Source organism: Pelobates fuscus, chromosome 1 (assembly GCF_036172605.1).
Source record: "Pelobates fuscus isolate aPelFus1 chromosome 1, aPelFus1.pri, whole genome shotgun sequence".
Lineage (NCBI taxonomy): Eukaryota > Metazoa > Chordata > Amphibia > Anura > Pelobatidae > Pelobates > Pelobates fuscus.
Genome location: NC_086317.1, coordinates 91,508,496 through 91,533,346, shown reverse-complemented (window position 1 = coordinate 91,533,346; position 24,851 = coordinate 91,508,496). Strand labels below are relative to the sequence as shown.

General features: G+C 40.1%; 1 protein-coding gene across 4 annotated transcripts in view; it reads right to left on the bottom strand.

Moving 5' to 3' along the window:
* Positions 1 to 24,851, bottom strand: part of SPECC1 (sperm antigen with calponin homology and coiled-coil domains 1) — a 454,997-nt gene that overhangs the window by 19,652 nt on the left and 410,494 nt on the right. For all 4 annotated transcript variants that reach the window (XM_063450042.1, XM_063450041.1, XM_063450043.1 and 1 more), the window contains one exon: positions 16,222 to 16,338. In XM_063450042.1, the coding sequence (XP_063306112.1) occupies positions 16,222 to 16,338 (117 nt within the window). The remainder of the gene's footprint in view (positions 1 to 16,221; positions 16,339 to 24,851) is intronic.

Below are 24,851 nucleotides of genomic sequence, written 5' to 3'. Positions count from 1 at the left end.
ATGATTTATTCCCTATAGTGTATAGTGATAATCTATGCTTTGGGATGTAGGGAGATATGGACAGATGTTTCAGCAGGAAATAGAACTGCTGGGGAATAGGAAAGATGACTTACAAAAGTGTTTTTGTCACAAGGTGTGAATGGATTGCCACCTTTGAATTCAGTGGTGAAAATGAGATCTCTCTGGATCTATTTTTTCATTATTATATTATTCATATTTGGAAGGTGTTTAGAAATCTGCTAATTGCTATAAGCAAGATGTAAACACATTTCCATTGTTTTTAACTGGTCCCTAAAGCTGGTGATATAAACATGTCAATTACGGATGATATAAAAAAAAAAAAAAACTAAAATAATAGCAATGGTCTTTTGTGTAACACAAAGTGAGCAACAGATAATTGGCTATAAACCATTATGCACATTGATCATCATCCCATCTTCTGTCAATTTCATCCAAACATCTATTTCCACAAATGTATCACTCGTGCTTTAAGCCTTTCTCCTCTGCCATTGTTTACAAGCTTTTTACAGCATCCTGTCTACATGCGGTTGACTCACATTTGTCATTAGGCAAAAACTTCACGACTTGCGGATTTAATGAATAAAATATAGAGCAGACATATTAGGCTAAATTGGACTGAAGTTAGTAGAATACTGAACAAATAAAACTAAAAAAAAATAGATTTTTGCAGCCCTCCTACCCCAAGTCACCCTTTAGAAGTAGGTATAAGTTAAATTGGTGACAAACTTACCATGTCAACTATTACATCTTAATTTTAGATGCTATTGATCTGAAAGAAATGTCTCATTCTATTGAAAATATGTGTCAATACTTTACTTGTACCTTGTTCTTTATAGAAACATCATGATAAAATGTTAGTTCCATGTACATTGCTATTTTGTCACTGTATGACTTTTTTTGGAACTCTATTCTTTTTGTTATCTTGTTTTTTGTCCAACTTTGGGTTTCTCGACTTTAGTTTCTACTCATTGACCCAGAACCCACCTTTTTTATTATTGTGATTTATTGAATAGTGGTTGTTTATTTTATTTTCATCATCTTTTACCAAAAGGAAATTAGAGAATAAATTAATTTACCTTATTAGATAAAACCCAATATCATTTATTCATTAAAATAGAGAGCACTTCCCATCTGCGGGGAGTACACGTGACAATATTAATTTGCTCTTTTCATTGTATTGAAACCTGGCTAGATTTACTTATTTTATCACGTAAGTACTTTTCAACAGTTACCTTTTGGGTGAATTAAATATTAAAACTAAAAGTACGGCAACAGCCTTCAATGACAAGTTAACCATAAAAACTGCATTTCCATTTAGTAAGCATTTTGAGTGCTACATCACCAGTTTTGTCCATAAAACAAATCATGGACTGGTTTGAAGGAACCCTAACAGGTTTAGGAAGCAAACTTACAGTGGATAAATCTCTCAATATGCTTTTGAATAAATTTCAACTGTACCTTGTTGTGTTTTCTAACAGAATATCTGCACAATTTAGCATACTAATAATCTGGAGCAATTTCTGTTGGGATTGTAGAGTTCTGAATAATATGTCTGGATATTGACATTTCTCTGCCCTCAAGAACCAGAATATAACCATGTTTAAACTTTTATAAGAAAGGCAAAACACAATCCTGATCATTTGGAACAAAATGAAATCTATGTTTAAAAAAGATTTACAAAAAAAAGAAATGAAATCTGTGTTCACAGATATGCAATTTTGGGGTATATCCAAACACGTCACCCAAAATGGCCAATTATGAGAACTAAATAGACAAAAATAGTAGACTTTTTACTCCTTTATGTATTTCAGCAGATTACGGATATAATATAAATGTACATTCTGCTATTCTACTTTCTCTCAAGTCAAATTGTGTGATATATCTTCTGTTGTATTAAACATCACTAGCGTCCAACCTTGGTCCATGGCACTGATTGGCAGAGATTTATGGGAACTGGAGTCAGTCCAGCAACAGGAGGAGGGAATAAGTGGGACATGCGTGATCTACTGATTTTTTTTTTCTCTAAATAGAATTAAGCCTCTGTTGAAAACATATTTACAGGAGGGAAATACAGTTTTAATGTGTCTTGTTATAAATAGGGTGAGACGGGTGGAAAGTACACTATGTATATGGCCCTTTTTCCAGATGGATACATTTTATTTGCTGAATCCACCATTTCAGGGGGTTAGAAGTACTACAGCAGAAGCTCTGATTTAATTTTGCATAGAACTTGGGGAATGCAAGAAAGTGAAATGAATCATGATCTACAGAACCGTTCCAAGTTTTTAATTTATACAGCGGGTTACCAAACGTTTCAGGCTATCATTTAAAGTATATAGAGTAAAAAAAAAAGGATTATTTTAAAACACTAAAAGGTTTAGCCACAAAATATTTGGAGATATTGTATGCTAATACACATTTTACCCTCATGTTTCCAGGCCTCTTGCATTATTATTTCCCTGATCTCTTCCAATTGTCTCCTCTTCTCTAATCTCACCATCTTGCATTGCTCTCGTCAACCATTTGTCACCTTTCCATGATTTCTCCTCCTTTTTTTGCTCTATTAACATATTTTTGTCCACACTATCTTTTAAAGCAGATCTGTCACTTTTTTTTTTATGAACACATGTCCGAACCCCCCTTAGTTGCCCCATTTTTTTTTTATTTGTTAATTATGCTTCTTTTAAAGTTATGCATAAGTAAAAGTAGGGAATACTATCATCTTCAGGTTAACAAATGTTAACAAAGGATGAAGCGCCAGTCAAGCTCCACAGCCTTTGTCATTGACTGTGCTCACCTCTTTCCAGCAGCGCGTCACTTCTGGTAGTGGTGCGTCACGGGCACTCTGTGTATCTTTTCTGCTCTACGTTTGTGAATTTATTTCCAATGACTTTTGCAGTTTGGCTACTTTTATTTTACAATGTTATACTATATGCTATTTTGTTTCCTTTTTTATGTTCCCCATATGGAGCTGTGATTTCACCTCATTAATGTTTTAGTGTAAGTTACTACTATTTATATGCACTAAATCACTGTGTTTGTTGTTTTTTTAGATTGCACTTTTTAATACAATTTTTTTGCACATATATGCTGATGGATAGCACACATTTTGTCACTTGATGTGAGTGGGGCTGCATATTGCACTTTGGTATTTTATATGTTGTGCTGCAATATCACAGCCCAGTCTCTTGCAAATGCACTTTAGTTTATAATATACCTTTTATCTTTTGTTTTATTGCATTTGGAGTGTTTTGGCCTAACACACGGTATAGGTGCTGCTTTCTTTTATCTTTAAAAAAAAAAAATTTTGGGGGGGGGGTTTTGTTTATTGTTTTATGTATTGATTTGTTTTTAAGAAGCACCATTTTTTCACTTGTTTATTTAATTTTTACTCTGTGTATCTTACCACCCCCTTTAGTGTATCTTATCCCCCATTTTTCCCCATTGTGTCTTACACCCCCCTTGTGTATCTCTACATTTTCATGTGTCTCTTACTTTCCCCCAGCCATCTTGTGTGTCTCTTTCTCCCCCCAGGCCTCTTGTGTGTCAGTGTCCCTTTCCCCTCTGTATGTGTGTCATTGTCCCCATCTCTAGCCTCTCTGTGTGACATTCTCCCTTTTCCAAAACCTCTATGTGTCATTGTTTCCTTCTCAAGCCCCTCAGTGTGTGCCATTATCCCCTACCCCAGACCCTCTTTGGTCATTGTATTCTTCCCCATCCCCTCTTTGGTCATTGTCCTCTTACCCATCCCCTTCTCAGTGTCATTGTCCCCTTCCCGAGGCCATTTTGTATACTCTTCTATCATCCCCTTTTGCGCGCCTGCTTAACTCTAACTTATGTAACATGGCCGAGCGGACTGCAGTAGTGGAGCTTCTGCTTCCTCTACCCCCCCCCCCCCACCAGCAACCAAGGAGAAAAAGAATAAGAAGAGAAAGACAAAGAGAAAGGAAACGTAAATCGTCAGACCTTAAAAATCGCCGGAACTCTGTAGGGTACATGAGTCGACACCTCTGGCTCCGAAAATACATGCAGGAGATGCGGGCTCATACACCGGTAACTAAACGCGCCACCATAACTTACAATACTAGCACACAATAACAATTCTGATCCCCAGCAGGGACACAATAGAGTATTAAGAATTAAAATTGCCACCCAACACTCTAAAGAGAACAAGAGATGGCACAATGGTAGAGTTTATATCTTCTGCCAAATATATAACAAGCTCAAGAAGGATTTTATGGATCACCTTGAGACCAATATTAGTGACATCACTATGTAGCAACTGTATACCGTATGCACATTCATAGAAGTCCATAATTTGGTTGGTAGTGTTTGCCCTTCCAATCTGTTTTAATGCTTATTTATTTTTCTTATTTTTTTTGGGGGGGGGAGTTTTCAGTTTTTTCTAATATGTATTTTTTTTTATTAATTTCAGTATATATATATATATATATATATATATATATATATATATATATATATATATATATATAATAAGTAATAAATGTAGGCTCGCACTCACGGTCTGTAGATAAAATTTCTTGTTTATTTCAATTCATTAAAATATAGTTGCTGCCATCATCATCAACGTTTCAGCCACTCCTGTGGCTTTCATCAGGACCAATTCAGCATAAAAACATTTCATTTACAAATTACTGCTTATATACAGCTAACTTGATTTAAAAACAATGCTTACCACCTGTGTTCTCGAGTACCCGGCGTCTATCCCGATCCTGTGCGCATGTGCGAGCACGTCAAACCGGAAGTGGCGTGCTCGCGTCACCGGTCCGTCGCCATGGTAACCAGAAACATAAACTGATACCACGGCAACGATGTCCTGCTGCACAGCGCCCGGGTATTCACATGGTGGGAGAGTTTCAACATAAAATCACACAATCACTACACATTTCATCTCTACATGGGGCAACATTACTATACATAGCTCACTAGTTCTCAGACATTATGAGCTATATAATATAATAGGGAGGGCTTATCGATCATAGTGATCTGCTGTTCTTGAAAATCACAATACATCTCACTCTTCATATAGGTTATAGTATGAACTCTATTTTCTCTATGTGTCAAATGCTTTATATATAATATCTACTAACTTAGTGGAGATATCTATCACATAACCTGATTTCTATATGTATAAGCAGTACCATTGACTTATTCTTATTTGTTTCAATTTAAACACCAAACTTATATATCAAAGAATATATCAAAAAATATACATCAATAACTATATTATACTAAAAAGTGCTTCCTAGAGACAACTCAGTATTATTCCATACCCTGAAGAGTCTTCCAGTGTCATATATCAAAGTGCTCACACCATATCCCGACTCTATCACTTCCACTACTCATCCATATTATTTAAAGTGATACTTATTGCATTTATATACATCAAAGTGAAACCGATTGCATTTATATACATTAAAGTGATACTAATTGCCTTTATATACATTAAAGTGATACTAATTGCCTTTATATACATTAAAGTGCTCACCATCATTGATAAAGTGAAACTGTGTGCTATTTGTGAGCAATCATATGCTATCTGCCAATCTCTTATTAAAGTGATACTTCTTGCTTTTATATACATGAAAGTGTTGCTTATTGCATTTATATACATTAAAGTGCTCTTTCTCGTCCATAAAGTGAAAATCCGTGTTATTGTATACAATAAAGTGCTTACTGCCAACATATCGTGGGTATCCACCAATATCTATCTATCCACATCTCACATTAAAGTGATACTTATTGCTTTTATATACATTAAAGTGATACTCATTGCATTTATATACACTAAAGTGCCATATGTATTCGATAAAGTGAGACTACGTGTTTATATGCGCCCAACCATACATCTATACTATGTTGCCATCAAAGATAAACATATATATATTAACCCTTTAAGTCCGGAGGGCGTACTATTACGTCCTTTTAAAAGCGGCTCTAAACGCCGCCGGACGTAATAGTACGCCCTCCGGTTTTTAGTAACTTACCCGGTCGCTGGCGGTCCCACGCCGGCGATCGCGGTTCGGGGGACTCCCAGGGAGCCCCCCGCGGCACGTCCGCCCTCCAGGAGCCCTCCCGGCCATGTGAGAGTGAGGTCCTTGCGAGGACCTCACAATCACATGGCCGGTATAGCTGCCTGCTGCATTGCCAGCAGGGGGACCAACTGTAATGACAGTTGGTCCCCCTGCTGGCTGAAAATAAAATAATAAAATGTTAAAACAGTGTAAAAAAAAAAAATTATATACTTAGATCATATATATATATTATATATATATGATCTAAGTATATATATACACATATACACACATACACATACACCGTCTAGGTGTATTTTAATATTAATATATATATAATTATATATATATATATTAATATCAAATTACACGTAGACTGATACTGATTAAATATATATATAATTATTGTTATATATATATTTATAAATAATATAAAAAAAATTAATATGTAAATACGTAAAAAAATTAAATAAAAAAAATAATTAAAAATAAAATATTAAAAAATATATAGATGCCCCTGCAGGGGCGACCATACAGCAGGCGAAGTGCAGCAACATACAAACTGCTCCAGAGGAAGGTACCAATACAGACCAAGCATGGAGCCCCGTTGACCGCCCAGCAATACTGGCCTCTACATGCGCTTAAGGCCCTGAGGGACTGCCTCACAGATTTCCAGCGCTTCCCAATATCAGGAGTCGGCTGAACGTGGACTTGACATGTCCTCCTGTGCCCAAGTTACCAGACCCTCCCATGCAAATCAGGTCCCCCAAGGCTAACAATCTACCATCAGCAGGCATTGGTTAAGCACTCGCTGGCAGAGACATACAGGTCCCTTAATGCAAAGCTTTAATGCAAGGCTATGTTGTTGTTGCCTTTTTCATTTTTTTTTTTTTCTCTCTGTGTTTTACTTCCATCCCTTAACAGTCAGGATATATGCCTCTGCAGTATCTCTCTAAGGCAATGCAGATGTACAACCAGTGGAAACCGTGCTTTAATTATATTTCCTTTCCATATTAGTTTTACGGTTTTCACTGGTTTTATTACTTTGATCCAGCCTTAGTCTTCGCCAACATGTTTCCCTGTCACTTATGATAATTCAGTATGTTACCTACTGTTCATAACTAGCAAATGCCATGCCCAGGAATTATTTATGTATAAAATAAGCTATTTCTACATTCTATAAAAGTAAATACCCAGTGGTTACTATATAGCTAATCATTAACTTAATCTATGATATTAACCTGTTATTGTTTCAAGTTGTAATGTTTGACCTAACCCTGTAACACACCTTCTCAGATAAGACGATCTGACAAACTACTTGATAAGCGACAATTATATATAAAATGTGCAGAACCCTCTAATGCCTGACTATTGTAACATGATGTTTCATTACATGTCTTCCTTGCTGTTGTGGCATGATAAGCATGACTTGTTTAACCCTTGCACAAATAAAATAAAGAATTAAAAAAAAAAAAAAAAAAAAAAAAAAAAAAATATATAGATGTGTTTTATTTCGTTCTAACTGTATTCTGATATTAATATATATATATTTATATCAAAATACACTTATAACGAAATAATATATATATCTATATACATAAATATATACGTATATATCACTATATATATACCTATATATAAATAAAAATATTAAAAAAAAATATATATATATATATACGTATATATACACATATGTATATATATACATATATTAATTCTACACATATATTTATGTAATAATTTTACATAATTAGGTATCCTAATTAATTACAATTAGCGGGACCTGCCTGACCACCCATGCCGAAAGTATAGGGAATTTAATTTGCTAGCACTATATTTAACCCTATAACTTTCCAAGACACCATAAAACCTGTACATGGGGGGTACTGTTTTACTCGGGAGACTTCGCTGAACACAAATATTAGTGTTTCAAAACAGTAAAATGTATTACAACCATGATATCGCCAGTAAAAGTGACGTTTTTTGCATTTTTCACGCACAAACAGCACTTACAGGGACGATATTATTGCTGCAATACTTTTTACTGTTTTGAAACACAAATATTTGTGTTCAGCGAAGTCTCCTGAGTACAACAGTACCCCTCATGTACAGGTTTTATGGTGGTTTCAAAAATTACAGCGTCAAATATAAGGCTTGTGTTTAATTTTTTTCACATTAAAATTCGCCAGATTGCTTACGTTGCCTTTATGACCCTATGGTAGCCCAAGAATGAAAATTACCCCTATGATGGCATACCATTTGCAATAGTAGACAACCAAAGGTATTGCAAATGGGGTATGTCCAGTCTTTTTTAGTAGCCACTTAGTCACAAACACTGGCCAAAATTGGCGTTTTTTGCATTTTTCACACACAAACAAATACAAACGCTAACTTTGGCCAGTGTTTGTGACCAAATGGCTACTAAAAAAGACTGGACATCGCTTATTTGCAATACCTTGGGTCGTCTACTATTGCAAATGGTATGCCATTATGGGTGTAAATTTATTTCCTGGGCTACTATACAGTCTCAAAGGCAACGTAACCAATCTGGCGAATTTCAATTTCAAATGTAACATGCTATATTTGACCCTGTAACTTCCCAAAACACCATAAAACCTGTACATAGGGGGTACTGTTTTACACGTGAGACTTTGCTGAATACAAATATGTGTATTTTATTGCAGTAAAAGCAAACAGTATTATGACATTGACAGTTAAAATGTCATGAAGAACGAAAAAAATCAAAAAAAATCTTATTTTCTCCCATTTTTTTCATATTAAATTATGTTTCATAGCTAAATATTTGATATTAAATGAAAGCCATGTTTCCCCTGAATAAAATGATATATAATAAGGGGGGGTGCATTTAATATGAAAGAGGTGAATTACGGTTGGACAGACATATAGCGCAAATGCCAGGTTTTGTTTACGTTTTGTTTCGTTCACAACTTGTACATTTGGCTGCGGTGTTAAGGGGTTAAAACATAGCTTTACTCAAGAAGATAGTAAGCCAATCTGGCCTTATTTAAATAAAGGGGGCATATGATAATTGCTCATTTAAGCCCCTTGGTGCAACCGTATCCAGTTCATAGATCCAGAAGGCTTCCTTGCGTACCAACATATTGCCCCTGTTGCCGCTTCTTGTTGGTAAGGGAACGTGGTCGATGGCCACGAATTTTAAGGTGGTTAAGGCATGTCCATTGTCCAAAAAATGTTTGGCAACCGGCTTGTCTGTGGTTCCATCTCTGAAGGCCGTTCTGATGTTGGACCTATGTCCCCTGATTCGTTCACAAAGTTGGGTTTCCGTCTTCCCAATATAGCACAGTCCGCAGGGGCATGATAGTTTATATACAATAAACGTGGATCTACAGGTAATAGTGTACCTTATCTTGTACGTCTTATTACTGTGTGGATGCGTGAATGTGCGTGCCGGTACCATATGGCCACACGTCACGCATCCAAGACAGCGCACACTCCCTCGGGGATGAAGTCCATGGGGAGGGGGGGGAATGAAGTCTATGGGGAGGGGGGAGGGGGAATTAAGTCTATGGGGAGGGGGGAGAGAGATGAAGTCTATGGGGAGGGGGGGAGATGAAGTCTATGGGGGGGGGGGGAGATGAAGTCTATGGGGAGGGGGGGGAGATGAAGTCTATGGGGGGGGGGGAGATGAAGTCTATGGGGAGGGGGGAGATGAAGTCTATGGGGAGGGGGGAGATGAAGTCTATGGGGAGGGGGGGAGATGAAGTCTATGGGGAGGGGGGGAGATGAAGTCTATGGGGAGGGGGGGAGATGAAGTCTATGGGGAGGGGGGGAGATGAAGTCTATGGGGAGGGGGGGAGATGAAGACTATGGGGAGGGGGTGGATGAAGACTATGGGGAGGGGGTGGATGAAGACTATGGGGAGGGGGGGATGAAGACTATGGGGAGGGGGGATGAAGACTATGGGGAGGGGGGGATGAAGACTATGGGGAGGGGGGGATGAAGACTATGGGGAGGGGGGATGAAGACTATGGGGAGGGGGGGATGAAGACTATGGGGAGGGGGGGATGAAGACTATGGGGAGGGGGAGATGAAGACTATGGGGAGGGGGGATGAAGACTATGGGGAGGGGGGATGAAGACTATGGGGAGGGGGGATGAAGACTATGGGGAGGGGGTGGGTGAAGACTATGGGGAGGGGGTGGGTGAAGACTATGGGGAGGGGGTGGGTGAAAACTATGGGGAGGGGGTGGGTGAAGACTATGGGGAGGGGGTGAGTGAAGACTATGGGGAGGGGGTGGGTGAAGACTATGGGGAGGGGGTGGGTGAAGACTATGGGGAGGGGGTGGGTGAAGACTATGGGGAGGGGGTGGGTGAAGACTATGGGGAGGGGGTGGGTGAAGACTATGGGGAGGGAGTGGGTGAAGACTATGGGGAGGGGGTGGGTGAAGACTATGGGGAGGGGGTGGGTGAAGACTATGGGGAGGGGGTGGGTGAAGACTATGGGGAGGGGGTGGGTGAAGACTATGGGGAGGGGGTGGGTGAAGACTATGGGGAGGGGGTGGGTGAAGACTATGGGGAGGGGGGATGAAGACTATGGGGAGGGGGGATGAAGACTATGGGGAGGGGGGATGAAGACTATGGGGAGGGGGGATGAAGACTATGGGGAGGGGGGATGAAGACTATGGGGAGGGGGGATGAAGACTATGGGGAGGGGGGGATGAAGACTATGGGGAGGGGGGGATGAAGACTATGGGGAGGGGGGGATGAAGACTATGGGGAGGGGGTGGATGAAGACTATGGGGAGGGGGTGGATGAAGACTATGGGGAGGGGGTGGATGAAGACTATGGGGAGGGGGTGGATGAAGACTATGGGGAGGGGGTGGATGAAGACTATGGGGAGGGGGTGGATGAAGACTATGGGGAGGGGGTGGATGAAGACTATGGGGAGGGGGTGGATGAAGACTATGGGGAGGGGGTGGATGAAGACTATGGGGAGGGGGTGGATGAAGACTATGGGGAGGGGGTGGATGAAGACTATGGGGAGGGGGTGGATGAAGACTATGGGGAGGGGGTGGATGAAGACTATGGGGAGGGGGTGGATGAAGACTATGGGGAGGGGGGATGAAGACTATGGGGAGGGGGGATGAAGACTATGGGAGAGAGGAGAAGACTATGGGAGAGAGGAGAAGACTATGGGAGAGAGGAGAAGACTATGGGAGAGAGGAGAAGACTATGGGAGGGGGGGAGAAGACTATGGGAGAGAGGAGAAGACTATGGTAGGGGGGGACACTATGGGACAGTGGAGAAAAAAAATATTCTGAACAAACTTCCCCATAGTAAGAAACACTATGGGACAGTTTGTTCAGAATATTTTTTTTCTGGGTTTCTTCCTCTAAAAACTAGGTGCGTCTTATGGAGCGAAAAATACGGTAATATTGATGATAAGGACAGATTGTTCTCACTGAGTACAACAGTGAAAAACACAAAAAAATACAAGCAAGCTCATTTAGAAACATAGAATGTGACGGCAGATAAGAACCAATCGGCCTATCTAGTCTGTCCAATTTTCTAAATACTTTAATTAGTCCCTGGCATTATCTTATAGTTAGGATAGTCTTATGCCTATCCCACGCATGCTTAAACTCCTCCACCGTGTTAACCTCTACCACTTCTTCTGGGACTACTCCTGTTAACAATGATTGGTTAAATAAATCTGTTAATGTTTTTGCTAGTAGACCACTAAGCTCTTTTAATAACTTTGGGTGTATTCCATCAGGTCCCATTGACTTATTGGTCTTTAATTTGGCAGTTGAAATAGAACATCTTCCTCTGTAAACTCACATGTAACAAATCACTAATTTGTCCTTTTTCATAACTGGGCATTTAGTAATGAAATGTTAGTCATAACAATGCACAATGATGAGAAAAGTTACCTTCAGAATTAACTGGCTTGAGTTCAATCTTCAACATTCAGGTTTGTTTTTTAAGCACTCTCCACAATAAATATAAACAACCTTTAGCTCTCACCTTTGGAGTCCACATTTCAATAGAGAAAAAGGGATAACTTGTGTTCTCCTACATAGTTATGTTCCCCTATCTGTGTCACCCTGCTTTGTTATTTCCCTTGCCTGTGTTATCCCATGTGTTATCTCCTGTGTATTGTTTTCTCTTCTCTGCCTTATTCTTTCAGGGTTATTCACTAAATTATTAAAGGAACACTATAGTCACCTAAATTACTTTAGCTAAATAAAGCAGTTTTAGTGTATAGATCATTCCCCTGCAATTTCACTGCTCAATCCACTGTCATATAGGAGTTAAATCATTTTGTTTCTGTTTATGCAGCCCTAGCCACACCTCCCCTGGCTATGCTTGACAGAGCCTGCATGAAAAAAAACAACCTGGTTTCACTTTCAAACAGATGTAATTTAACTTAAATAATTGTATCTCAATCTCTAAATTGAACTTTAATCACATACAAGAGGCTCTTGCAGTGTCTAGCAAGCTTTTAACATAGCAGGGGATAAGAAAATCTTAATTAAACAGAACTTGCAATAAAGAAAGCCTAAATAGGGCTCTCTTTACAGGAAGTGTTGTTAGGGAAGGCTGTGCAAGTCACATGCAGGGAGGTGTGACTAGGGTTCATAAACAAAGGGATTTAACGCCTAAATGGCAGAGGATTGAGCAGTGAGGCTGCAGGGGCATGTTCTATACACCAAAACTGCTTCATTAAGCTAAAGTTGTTCAGTGTTGACTATAGTGTCCCTTTAAAAATCATCAGGAATTCAAACAGAATTTCAAATTTAAAGACAAAATAATAAAAATAAATAAAAATAATAATAATTAAAAAAAAAAGACAACCACTAAAAGCAAATATATGGCAAACCTACTAAATAGTGTGCCAAAATAGCCAAACTGGAAAAGGGTTACTCCAACCCCTTCTGCTTTCAGAAGTGGTCATGGTGGAAACACTGGAACACTGCAGATCCAGAGTTATTGACACTTGTGTGCTGGGGCAAGCTGAACCTGGGCACAAGTGATTTATGCAGCCCAGAACTCTGTTCTGGGTTGCCTAATGTCAATTATTTGCATATTTTACATTAGCCCGCACTGCATGCTGGCCATAGATGTAGTTTTACACCCAACCTCCTATAGACTGTATGCTCGATTGAGCAGGGTCCTCTTCAACCTATTCTTCCCGTAAGTTTTTTGTAATTGTCCTATTTATAGTTAAATCCCCCCTCTCATAATATTGTAAAGCGCTACGGAATCGGTTGGCGCTATATAAATGGCAATAATAATAATAATCTGCTTCTCAGTTCAGGCAAAGCCTGAGTCTCTCCTCCCTATCCTATTCAGTATTTTCCTTCCCCTGTCATTCCTTCTCTACTTGCCTCCCACCCTTTCTTCTTCATCTTGCCTGTTCAGGGCGTGAACATGTGCTTTGAGCCAGTAGAATAGTCAAATCAAAGGTTTTTCTATGAGATCCTTTTGAGTAGTCCGCCGCACGGTTCCTGTGATGTCAGACATGGGCAGCCCCGGCACTTAATTAAGGAAAGTAAAACTTATTTTAAAAAGCTTTTTGAGCGGTGACTTGAAGAATAATGCCAATAGTGCATTATTATAAGAAAATTTTTCAAAAAGGAGTTGGAGGAACTGTTTTAGAAGCCCTTACATTGAATATTCACCCTGTTGTCTGCACTTACAAGAGGAAGTGGCATAACCCTGTGCAGAGGATGTGCTATACTGTGCATTGTCCACATTTGAAAAATATATGCTTTGACAGGGGAAAATTGCATTTGTTTGATGCTATAGACCAGAGCTTCCTGAAAATGAAACAGTCACAGTAAACCAATCAGTCGGTATTTCAAGGTAAAAAAGTGAATCCCTAACTTGGAACTGTATGTACAGATTCACACAGTGGTGGTACACTTTTGTTAAATGTGACTTCTTAACAGAAAAAAAAATGAAGGCCTGGGCTCGAGGTGAGGGGAAACTCTAGCGCAACAAACCCGCCCTCTATGCATTTTGGCCATCTACTTAGAGTGCCTGTTCTTCCTTTTAATTTTTCTGAGTACCGTACCCAGTTGTATCTTACCACAACTTACAAGCCTGTCAGCGCTAACCCCAGAGGCTATACTTTCCACAATTCCAGCTGGCAAATCGATTTATTCCTATTCCTTTTCCTATTCCAAGCATGCTACCTCGCTGTTTGTTTATATCTGAACAGGCAGAGATGTACCTGGTCTGTTTTCCCTTCATAACTTTTCCCTTCTCTGTTCCATATATTGTCTATATTACATATACTAAAAATGTGCAGTTTCTCTGAATGCCATGTTAATATGTCATACTATCTGTTACCACTATGCTTGTTTTTGTTGTCGTGGCATCTCAAGCTTATTTGTTACTTTATTTTCTATGTGCATATGATATTTTAAAAAAATAAAAAAATAATAATATACATGTTTCTTTTGGTAAATTGTACTGTTTCTGTAGGAATACAATTTAAAATTATTAGGTAGTAAAATGCTAAAAACTGGCCCGGTCTCCAGTATGCACTCAATGTAAGACTACATTGGTTTTCAGAGGGTTAATACTATACATTCTTTCACTAAACCAAACCTCATGAATATGTTTTATTTAGTCTGTATGCTGAATAAAGCACTCTATAAATAAAATCATGTCAAAGATTGCATTGTATATGGTATGAAACCAGTTAAGGGAAATATCAGTTCTCAAGAAAATGTGCTTCAGGGGAAATATAGCGTTTCATTTTCATTAAGCGTTTAATCACAACAGTCCCAGCCTCCGGGTAGCACTTTATTAAAAAATAAAAAGGTGTCTCGCCATTTGGGCAGGGATAATAATAAAGAAAAGCCATGCCTAATTTAATATTAAATAGCAGATCTGTTTCTATGCTTTTCATTTTGTTTAAACATTCAGTCTTTCCCATTACTGTAGCTGCAAGGAATCTGTCAAAGACAATACGAAAAACCTTTTCATATAAGACGGTAGACACATTCAATTAGCTGGCAATTAAATATATCATTTTGATTCTTCAAAATACTTTTATTCTATATGTAGAAAATCTAAATCTAACGTCGTAGGCGCATATTTTAAAAGAAATTCTAATATTAACTGTTAAACGATGATTCATGGGTAATCTTACATTACATGGGAATTTTTCTAGCACCATAAACGTATCCTCTCAAAACCACAAATTTGGCCTTTTTTGAACTATTACCTCAAAATGCTCATTATCAGACCTCTCAGCTGACACATACCGCTACTTGTCTATCAGTTTAATTAGATTCACTGAAACTTGCCACATGTCCTAGACCTAGAGGAACAGTCTTGATTAACCTGTGATGACACACCATTCATCCACTACTAGCACAGCTAGAGGCTCACAATATGTGATTTTCCTTCCAAAGTGGGTCACTCTAACTACATAAAATTTAATGTAGCTAAAAGATAAATAAAAAAAATAACTAATAATAAACACTTTGGTGCACCCGATCCTATGCAGTTTTTCCTAGGGATATGATTCACACACTCTGAAACCAAGATCAGAAATTGATACAGGGTAATTAGTATATGTGCATGTAAGATGCCGTTTGTATGACCAATACAACGGATAGCTTCAGTTTACATTCACAAGCCTTTCCTATGTACATTAAAAATTAGATACCAATAGGACAATTACAACAAAACATACAGGAAAGATAGGTCGAAGAGGACACTGCGCAAACGAGCTTACAGTCTATAGGAGGTGGGGTATAAAACACAAATAACTGCATTATACCTAAGACTCATCATTGATTATTATCAGATTATCATTTATTACCATATTATAGTGGAGCAGAGACCTAGAGTAATATAATACATGGCTGCTTCAAATATGGGGAATTTAATGTGATAACATCAGCGTGAAGTAAGCACTATCGACAGGGGGGAATTACACACTTAAAACAGTTCCCTCCTGTGTTGGGACACACACTGTGCTTGGTTTCATTTGAGAACCAAATTAATTTAAATGGAATTCCAAATACTGTAACACTGTAAAGCTTTGGAATTATGAGGGAATCCATACCCTGAAGGTCTTACCCACAGAGCATGACTGCAAAAAGTCAATTACCCCCTGGTGAGAAAAAGGTTAACATCATAACATCTAGTGACAGTGGTACCTTATCTTGGCTGTTAAGCTCATGGTATGGGATATGAGCTGGTAGGTATGTGTGGAGGAGAGCACAGAACGCCAAACCATCGCTCCAGCTGCTGCTAAAGTTGGTAATATCAATATTCTGTGGGGGGGAAAAACAATGTATTTAAGAATTGATTCATACAACAAACATTTTATAAAAACAAATGTCCGTTATCCTGTATATTAAAATCTAAGGTAATCAAGTCTCAAAATAAAAAAATTATCAATTAATTAAAAAATTAACTCAGTTGAGTCAAATAATCCACAGCTTCTTAAAACTCCTTCATTTTTACACAATCGTTGTACACATCATTTTTATGTTGTCTCCAGCAAATTGCATTTTGACTTCCCCATCAGAGATGCCGAATTTTTTGGCACTACATTATCTACTACGTCTTGGCACTACATAAAACTACAATCTTAGTTTTTCAGTTAACAATGTTGCCAGTTAACAAACAGCGATAGAGTAACAAACTGTAATAAACAAGGGTAACAAAAACCAGAAGATAAACAATGAATAGGTCAGGCGGATGGTGAGGTGGCCATAGGTAACAGGATGCTGATCAGTAACTTATCTTCATTAAGGGGCACAATATACATCAAACAATAATAATGACTGCTAAATTCGAGAAAAAGGAAGGAAAAATGTAGCAAGGGGAGAGAAGTGTAAGGAAGGGAAAAATACATACAAAGATGGAGTTAGAGACCATCATGTCCACCTATAACTGCATATATATATATATATATATATATATATATATATATATATATATATATATATATATAAAACTTTTTTTAACCTATAGACATTATTAACTAACAAAATGAAAATTTTAAAATTAAATAACTTTTTTCCTTACAATGAATTGGTCAGTTAGTACCCAAATTCACCAAATTGGAAGCATGGATACAATTTTGCTTTGCAAAAGAGCAAATATACAGCTCATACCAATCTCATCATCTAACATCCTGGAAGGCGCAGGATCAGCGATACTTTATGAATTACAGAGTCCTGCAACCATTCAGGAAATTACATTTTTTAGCAATATATTGGGTGGGAGATGATTCACAATTTGGTGTAGTTTTCCAGAAAATATTGGCTCACCATTTCACATATAAGGTTAAACCACACAGAAAAAGCTTTTGTCACAAACAGCATTGCCCGAAAATTAAACATTTAGTGCTTCTAATTGTAGTTCAAAAATCCCATCTTCTGTGTGAGTTCTAGTAAATTGCTATTATATTGTGAAAAGACAGCACCGAATGCCTGCATGCAAAGTAAACAAGAAGCCAACGACTGGGCTCCTGCCAACATATTCCCTGGTAAGGATTTTCTCATAATTTTCATCTGATCCAATTTAAATGAAATGAATTCCCAAGATGCTTGTTTTTAAGCCAGCATGATTTCTGAACTAAATCAGATTTTGCACCATGCATAATATGAGCGCTACCCTCTAAACCCCAGGCAGCTCTGCTATTACCCATCAGATCTGGATGTGGCATCCCAGCACAAGTATTTGTTTCACAGCATTTTAGGAATGTATCAAAAGAGCAGCACGTGGAGTCAGTGGCACTGCTGACTCAAATGTCTCAAATGCAAATTCAATATTACTGGAGTTTCCACTGTTTAAATTATTCCACTGTATAATTAGAACAATAATTGCTTTACATATGGGATAAATCTAGTAAAACGCAAAAAAAAGCTCTAGCCATGTTTTGGAGAACGATTAAAGGAGCAATATAAGGTCACAAATGTTTATTCCTGACCGCATAGTGTTAAAAACACTATCTGCACTGGCACAGGTGACGGAACACCTTAATCAATACTTTACTGAAAATGTCACAGAAGGAGTATCAGACATGACGGTATGGGAAGCTCATAAAAGCGTCATCAGGGTCACCTCATCAGAATAGCCACCCAAAGAAAGAAAGAAACTAGCCGCCAGATCATAGATCTCACACAGAAGATCAGCGACCTGGAATTAACCCATGAACGCGACCAACAGGAGCAGACCTACAGAGACCTAATCTCCACCAGAAGACAACTGGCAGAGCTCCTTGAACGCAAACACGCCAGAACGATACAACGATCGCGGGCATTTTTTTTTACAGGCACGCTAATAAAGGGGGCAAACTCCTGGCACGGATGCTGAGAGGCACACAACATAGGGCACAAGTCCACACCATCCGAACGGCACAAAGGAAATCGCAGACGAATTTGAGAAATTCTACACGAAGTTGTACAACACACGAGGAGACGATGACGGACAATCCCCGACCACTAGACAGGCAGCCACGACCGCATACCTGACCAACTTACAACAACACACCCTCACACCGGATGAAGCAGAGGAATTAGACTCGCCCATCACCGAGGAGGAAATACGGCAGGCACTAAAAACAGCAAACACGGGGAAAGCCCCGGGACCAGACGGCTTCCCGGTGGAGTACTTTAAGAAACTCGGACACATACTGATACCGCACTTGACCAAGGCGCTCAATGGCATAAGAGACGGACACGCCTTCCACAGGGAAGCACTGGCAACCACCATCACAGTGATCCCCAAACCAGGGAAAAACACCGAACAAGTAGGCAACTACCGCCCAATATCGCTCCTCAACACAGACATCAAACTCTTCTCCAAAATCCTAGCACGGAGACTACAAACCCAGATGACACGATTAGTACACCCAGACCAGACAGGCTTCATACCAGGACATCTGGCCAAACAAACAGAGTCGAGACTGCTGCTACTCTCCACGGATGCAGAGAAAGCATTTGATAGGGTGGACTGGAGCTTCATGACGGAAACACTATGTTCCACAGGTATGGGCATGGGTATGCTTACATGGATCACCTCGTTGTACAGCCAACCGACCGCCAGAGTCAGGGTGAATGGTGCACTTACAGACGGTTTCGAAATCAAAAACGGCACGAGGCAGGGGTGCCCACTCTCGCCCCTGGTATTCGCCCTCACCCTGGAACCTCTAAGGAGAAACGAGAGGATAACGGGTCTGAGACATAGAGAACAGGAACGCAAAGTCGCAGCATACGCTGATGATATGCGCTTCTTTCTCGAAAATCCACTAGACTCAATTACGCCACTAATGGAAGAATTCGAAAACTATGGCCGAATGTCACGGTCCCGGACGAGGAATGTGAGCAACTAAAGCGGCAGTTCCCATTCCACTGGTGCACAGACAGAATGAGATATCTCGGACTATGGATAACGCATGCAACAAAGGACATCTACACCCACAACCACGCTCCACTCTTGACACACGTCATAGAAGACCTCAGACGATGGAATTACCCCCACATAACCTGGATCAGGAGAATAGCAGTCTTAAAGATGAACATACTACCACGGATATTATACATCCTACACACAGCACCACAAACAATTCCGCACACATTCTTCACAGCGCTAAAAACAGCATTCATACAATATGTCTGGAAGGGAGAACGGGCACGGATCAGCTACGACAAGCTCTGCCTTCCGAGGAGTTGGGGCGGGCTGGCTCTACCTGACATCAAAAGATATCATCAGGCAACGGTATTACAGAGACTCAAAGAACTACACACGGACACGCCACACAAACGATGGGTCCAGCTTTGGAGGGACACTGTAGACAAAAAAACTGCATACACTGGTGTGGCACAATGAAAGACGCCCACACTCTACTTGGGGAAGACTCTCCCCTCACGCACACCTTGACACACTGGTCCACAATTCGAAAGGAGGAGCGGATCTCACCCAAACCCAGTCCCCTGATACCCATCACATACAACCCGAACCTGGGAGACAGCCTTCCGCCGACTGCCTGGCCAACAGAAAACCGAGATGGATACATACCAATACATGCAGTCCTGAACAATACGGGAGTCCAACCATTAAGGGACATCTCAGGGGGAAGCAACACCCACGCTAATGCACCAATTCCACTACATCCAACTTAAGCACTACTATCACAACCTACCACATAGAAGCAAAATACACAGAGAACTAACATGGTACGAAAACCTATGCACACGGACACCAGAGCTGGAGGGTAGGGTCTCCACATGATATCAAAACTTACTGATGTCAAACCTTACTGCCAACAACCTATACAAAAGACAATGGGAGGACTGGACGGAGGAGACCTTCACAGACGACCAATGGGTGAAGGTACTAACCCTACAACACAAAAGTGCCTCCAACTCCCACTACCAGGAAGTAAATTATAAGCTCTTGACACACTGGTACCGTACACCGTCCCTGATAAACCGATACAACCCGACAGTACCAAACACCTGCTGGAGATGCAGGGAGGAACCCGGCACCTTAAGACACATCTGGTGGGACTGTAATAAAATAAAACCCCATCCACCGGGAAATCAAGCGGATACTAGATGAACCCATACACCTGACAATGGCAACAGCCCTTCTACATCATACAGAACGACCAATACCCTCCTACAGGAGGTCGATACTGAGGCACCTGCTAAACGCTGCCAAGTCCCTGATCCCACTGCACTGGAAACAGGAAAACCCACCCACGATAGAAGAATGGACACGCAGGGTAGAAGACATCAGGATAGCAGAGGCGAAAATAGCAGATTCCCAAGGGAGACATGACAAACATATGGAGAGGTGGACATCCTGGATACTATATAGCACTTAAGTAGAGATGGAAGACGAGATGCACAGTGACGGGGGGCGGGGCGTGTGTCGGGGGGGTGGGCCGGGTGCACCGGGGGAGATGGCAGACTCAACCCCCCCTTCTCCCCCCCACTCTACCACAACCCCTCCCGACCTCCCTATATAACCCCAGGGCAAACACCAAGTAAGAGCTTCATCACACAAAATCGCGATGAAGGTTGGAACCGCAGGGAGTCCACCTGACGGACCTGAAAGCGAAATAGGAGTAAAGAGCAAGCGGAAACCGACACCCTAAAAAACTGGGAAAAACAGATAAACACGCAAGGGGATATATATATATATATATATATATATATATATATAAAGAAACAACAGGAGTAGACATCACACACAGAGAGAATGGCAGAGACCCAATATAGTTGCCAACACCCACAAACACGTACAAACCTACACGCAGAGACCGAACGCAACAGACAAAACCAGACAAGACAACACACGCAGGAACTGCAACAAAAGCTCAAAACTATGAGGCGGACGACGCGTAGAATAGGGACGTTACTTCTCGTCACGACATCGCCCACGCACAATAACAAACTGCCAGACACCCATAGACGATAGCTGATCAGACTAACAAATAGCCAAGAAGAACACAGGGAGACGGAGGTGGGGAGATAGACACACCAGACCGCAATAGAGCAAGTAATCAGGGGAATACCAGACCCCAAAGATAAAAGAGAGGCCACCGGACACGCGCATATAGCCATGCAGACCCTACATAGCAACAGAAGAAACACACGTCACAGATAGCAAAAAGAGAAGGCTGCTAAGCATGGGCACGAGAGAACACAGACCACACAAGACAGGGGGCCCGCAAGCCAAATCATAGCAATAAAAAACATGGAGCCTGCGTGCTCGCACAGATACATATGATATGCGGAAAACACGATAGAGACCTGCGAGTCTCCATGCACTCAATATGATCCCCATGCAGAACTCTTCTTGTGATATGACAATAAATAAACCTAAAAGGGAAAAATTGGGGTGCCTGCGTGTACAATATATCTTATAGAGACCTGCGAGTCTCCATACACGCTGTCTGATCCTCAAGTATAAGTCTATGTATACTATAACAACCATTCAATAAAAAAAAAACATTTACAAAAAAAAAAAAACACTATCTGCCCCCTGAATATAGTAAAATCTTTATGCCAGTCTGCAGGTGCTTCCTCTGCTCCCGATCTGCCTCCTTGGCTGACATCATCAGAAGTGATGATCTCAGCCAATTACATTGATTTCCCATAGAAAAACATTGGATTGGCTAAGATTGTCCATTCTGATGATCTCAGCCAAGGAGATGGGCTGGGGTGGAGCCAAACACTGCCCTGGCCAATCAGCATCTCCTTACAGAGATGCATTCAAAGTTCTAAGTTTAGTGTCTCCATGCAGAGAGTAGATACACTGAATGTCAGTGCTGCATAGTGTGCAGAAGCACTGCCCCCTGAAGCACCTCTAGTAGCCATCTGAGGAGCGGTCAATGGTCAAAAAGCCTGTATGGACTGACTATACTCACCAGAACAACTACATTAAGCTGCAGTGTCCCTTTAATAGTCTTTTAAAGGTTTGTGTCATTTGACCTTTATGGTTCATGCATAATTATATATTTTTATTCCCCTCGTGGAAATTACATACCCATGCTTCCCAAATGCCCCATATTCCACTGCATTCAGAATAACTGGTTTGTGTGAGTGGAACCGTCCTGATTTGGAACCTCTGATTTGTTATCCGAATTTCTTCCCTCTGGTGCCACACTTCTGGATACGCCACAGAAATATCATGGTTGGTAAACACACGTTTACGCTGCACAAGACGATTTCAGGGCAACTTTGCCCGAGTTAGGGTTCTGTTGCAGCATATTTCTCATGGGCAGTCCCTGAGGTTTTCTAAAACCCAGTGTTGAAGATATAGAACACAGGACTGGGGTTTAAAAATGCCCAAGAATGAAAGCAGAGAAAAAAATACCTTCATCGTTATTACATAGGAAACCCACATGAACACGGTGGAAAGAGGTCTGCTACAGCAAACCTGAACCTGGAAAAAACTGTAGTCAGTAAACCAATCTTCTCCTTTTTAACTCTCACATCACATGAATATTGTTTCACAGACACCCTGACCAACATCGTTGTGTGAGCCAATCCCAATTCCCCTGGAATATGCTACTATGTCCTACAGACAACCAGCGCATGTTTTAGGAAATAGTCTGGGTTCACTGTACCACCAGTCTGTTATACCCTGCAATGCAGATATTGCAGTTTTGAGAAACTGCCATAATTATATCACAGCTTACTCAACCTCTAGTAATTGTCTGCCACTATAGGCGCTTCTGGGTCCGTAATGGAGTTTTACTCCATTAAACGGCATTGACATCCTCACGCTTTATAGGAGGCCATCTAATGACTTCAAATTCCCCGTAAGAAATCATTGATTCAATGCTTTTTTATGGGGAAGCATTAATGTGTGCATGGCAAGTGCAGCCCATGCGCATGAGTTCCCACTATCACTGTGACGTGAAGGAAGAGGAGACCTAGGGAGCCCCGGCACTCGATAGAGGTAAATTAAATAAGGGGGTTTAACCCTTTTATTGTCAGAGGTGGGAGGGATCCATAAAGTTAGGGACAGGGACACCATAGCGTTAGGGATAGCGTTAGGGATATAAACCTGGACCTCGATACTCTGATACTCTGATACTTGCATTCAGGCTTATTATGTAATATGATTATCTTGAAAATTAAACATTCATAAATTAAACATAAATATCTGTATACTTGGACATACATTAGGAGGAAACAAAAAAAAAAAGAAAAAAAAGAAAACCACCAGTGCTCCACACATTTGTGTTTCTTCTTGACGTTACATACGAAAAGCCACTGTCTACCAATAGAAGGGTGGAGGACCCTTTAAATAAGTCTAGCACATCCTTGTTGCCTGTAAAATATAGCTCTCATGTGCATGTGGTAAAAGAAGTCTATCATTTTTGCTGTCTTCATATCATACTGGCATATGGTTCTAGAGACAAAGTTTCCTATGGTTCTCATTTTATTCTATATCGTTTTATTTCTTCTTGTAAATGTTCACATGCAGAGTATAACGTAATTAAATACAGGAAATAATAAGCCAGCAAAAAAAAAAAGAGTGCTTTCAAATGGAATTGCATCAATGATTTTTCTTTTTATTGTTTCTAGATTAAAAAAAAATTAAAAAATAAAAAAGAATTTTGATTCTTGGAAAGACTGATATTTTTTTTGACCTGTCATCGTGTGTTGCCAGTTAATTATAAAAGGAGCCCCCTTTTATACTTTTTTTCTTTATTGTTTTTTATTACTTTGTTAGATAATGTACTTCCTATTTCTTAAAGTATTTTGAAAGTTCTATGTCATAAACATTCCTAAAAAAATGAACTCTAAGAGTTAAAAAATAAAATAAAAACTTTAAAGGTACACAAAAGGCACCCAGACCCATTCATCTTACTAAAGTAGTCTGGGTGCAGTTCCCCTGTTATTTTAACCCTGCAATAAAAACACTGCAATTTGAATAACCAGCAATGTTTTCATTGCAAGATTAAACGCACGTCTAGTGATTGTCTTCCTGAGAGCCACTAGTTTGACTCAGTCGTGTGACGTTCAAAGTCCATGATGACGTTGAACCTCATCAAATGCTGCCCGTTCAATTATTCCCTATGAGAAGCATTTATTTGGATTAGAACCAAGCTCAAACTTCTTTTCCCCATTACAATGGGCTGGATGAGAAGGCAATAAAGCGACTCCTGCCAGATGACGTTCAAGCAGGAGGAGCAGGTGACGTTCAAGCAGGAGGAGCAGGCAACAGCACTGATTTAGTCTTGACGTTGGAAAAAGGTAAGTAAAATGCTTTCCCCCCAGTTTTCTATTGCAGTGGTGGGTGGTAGTGGTGG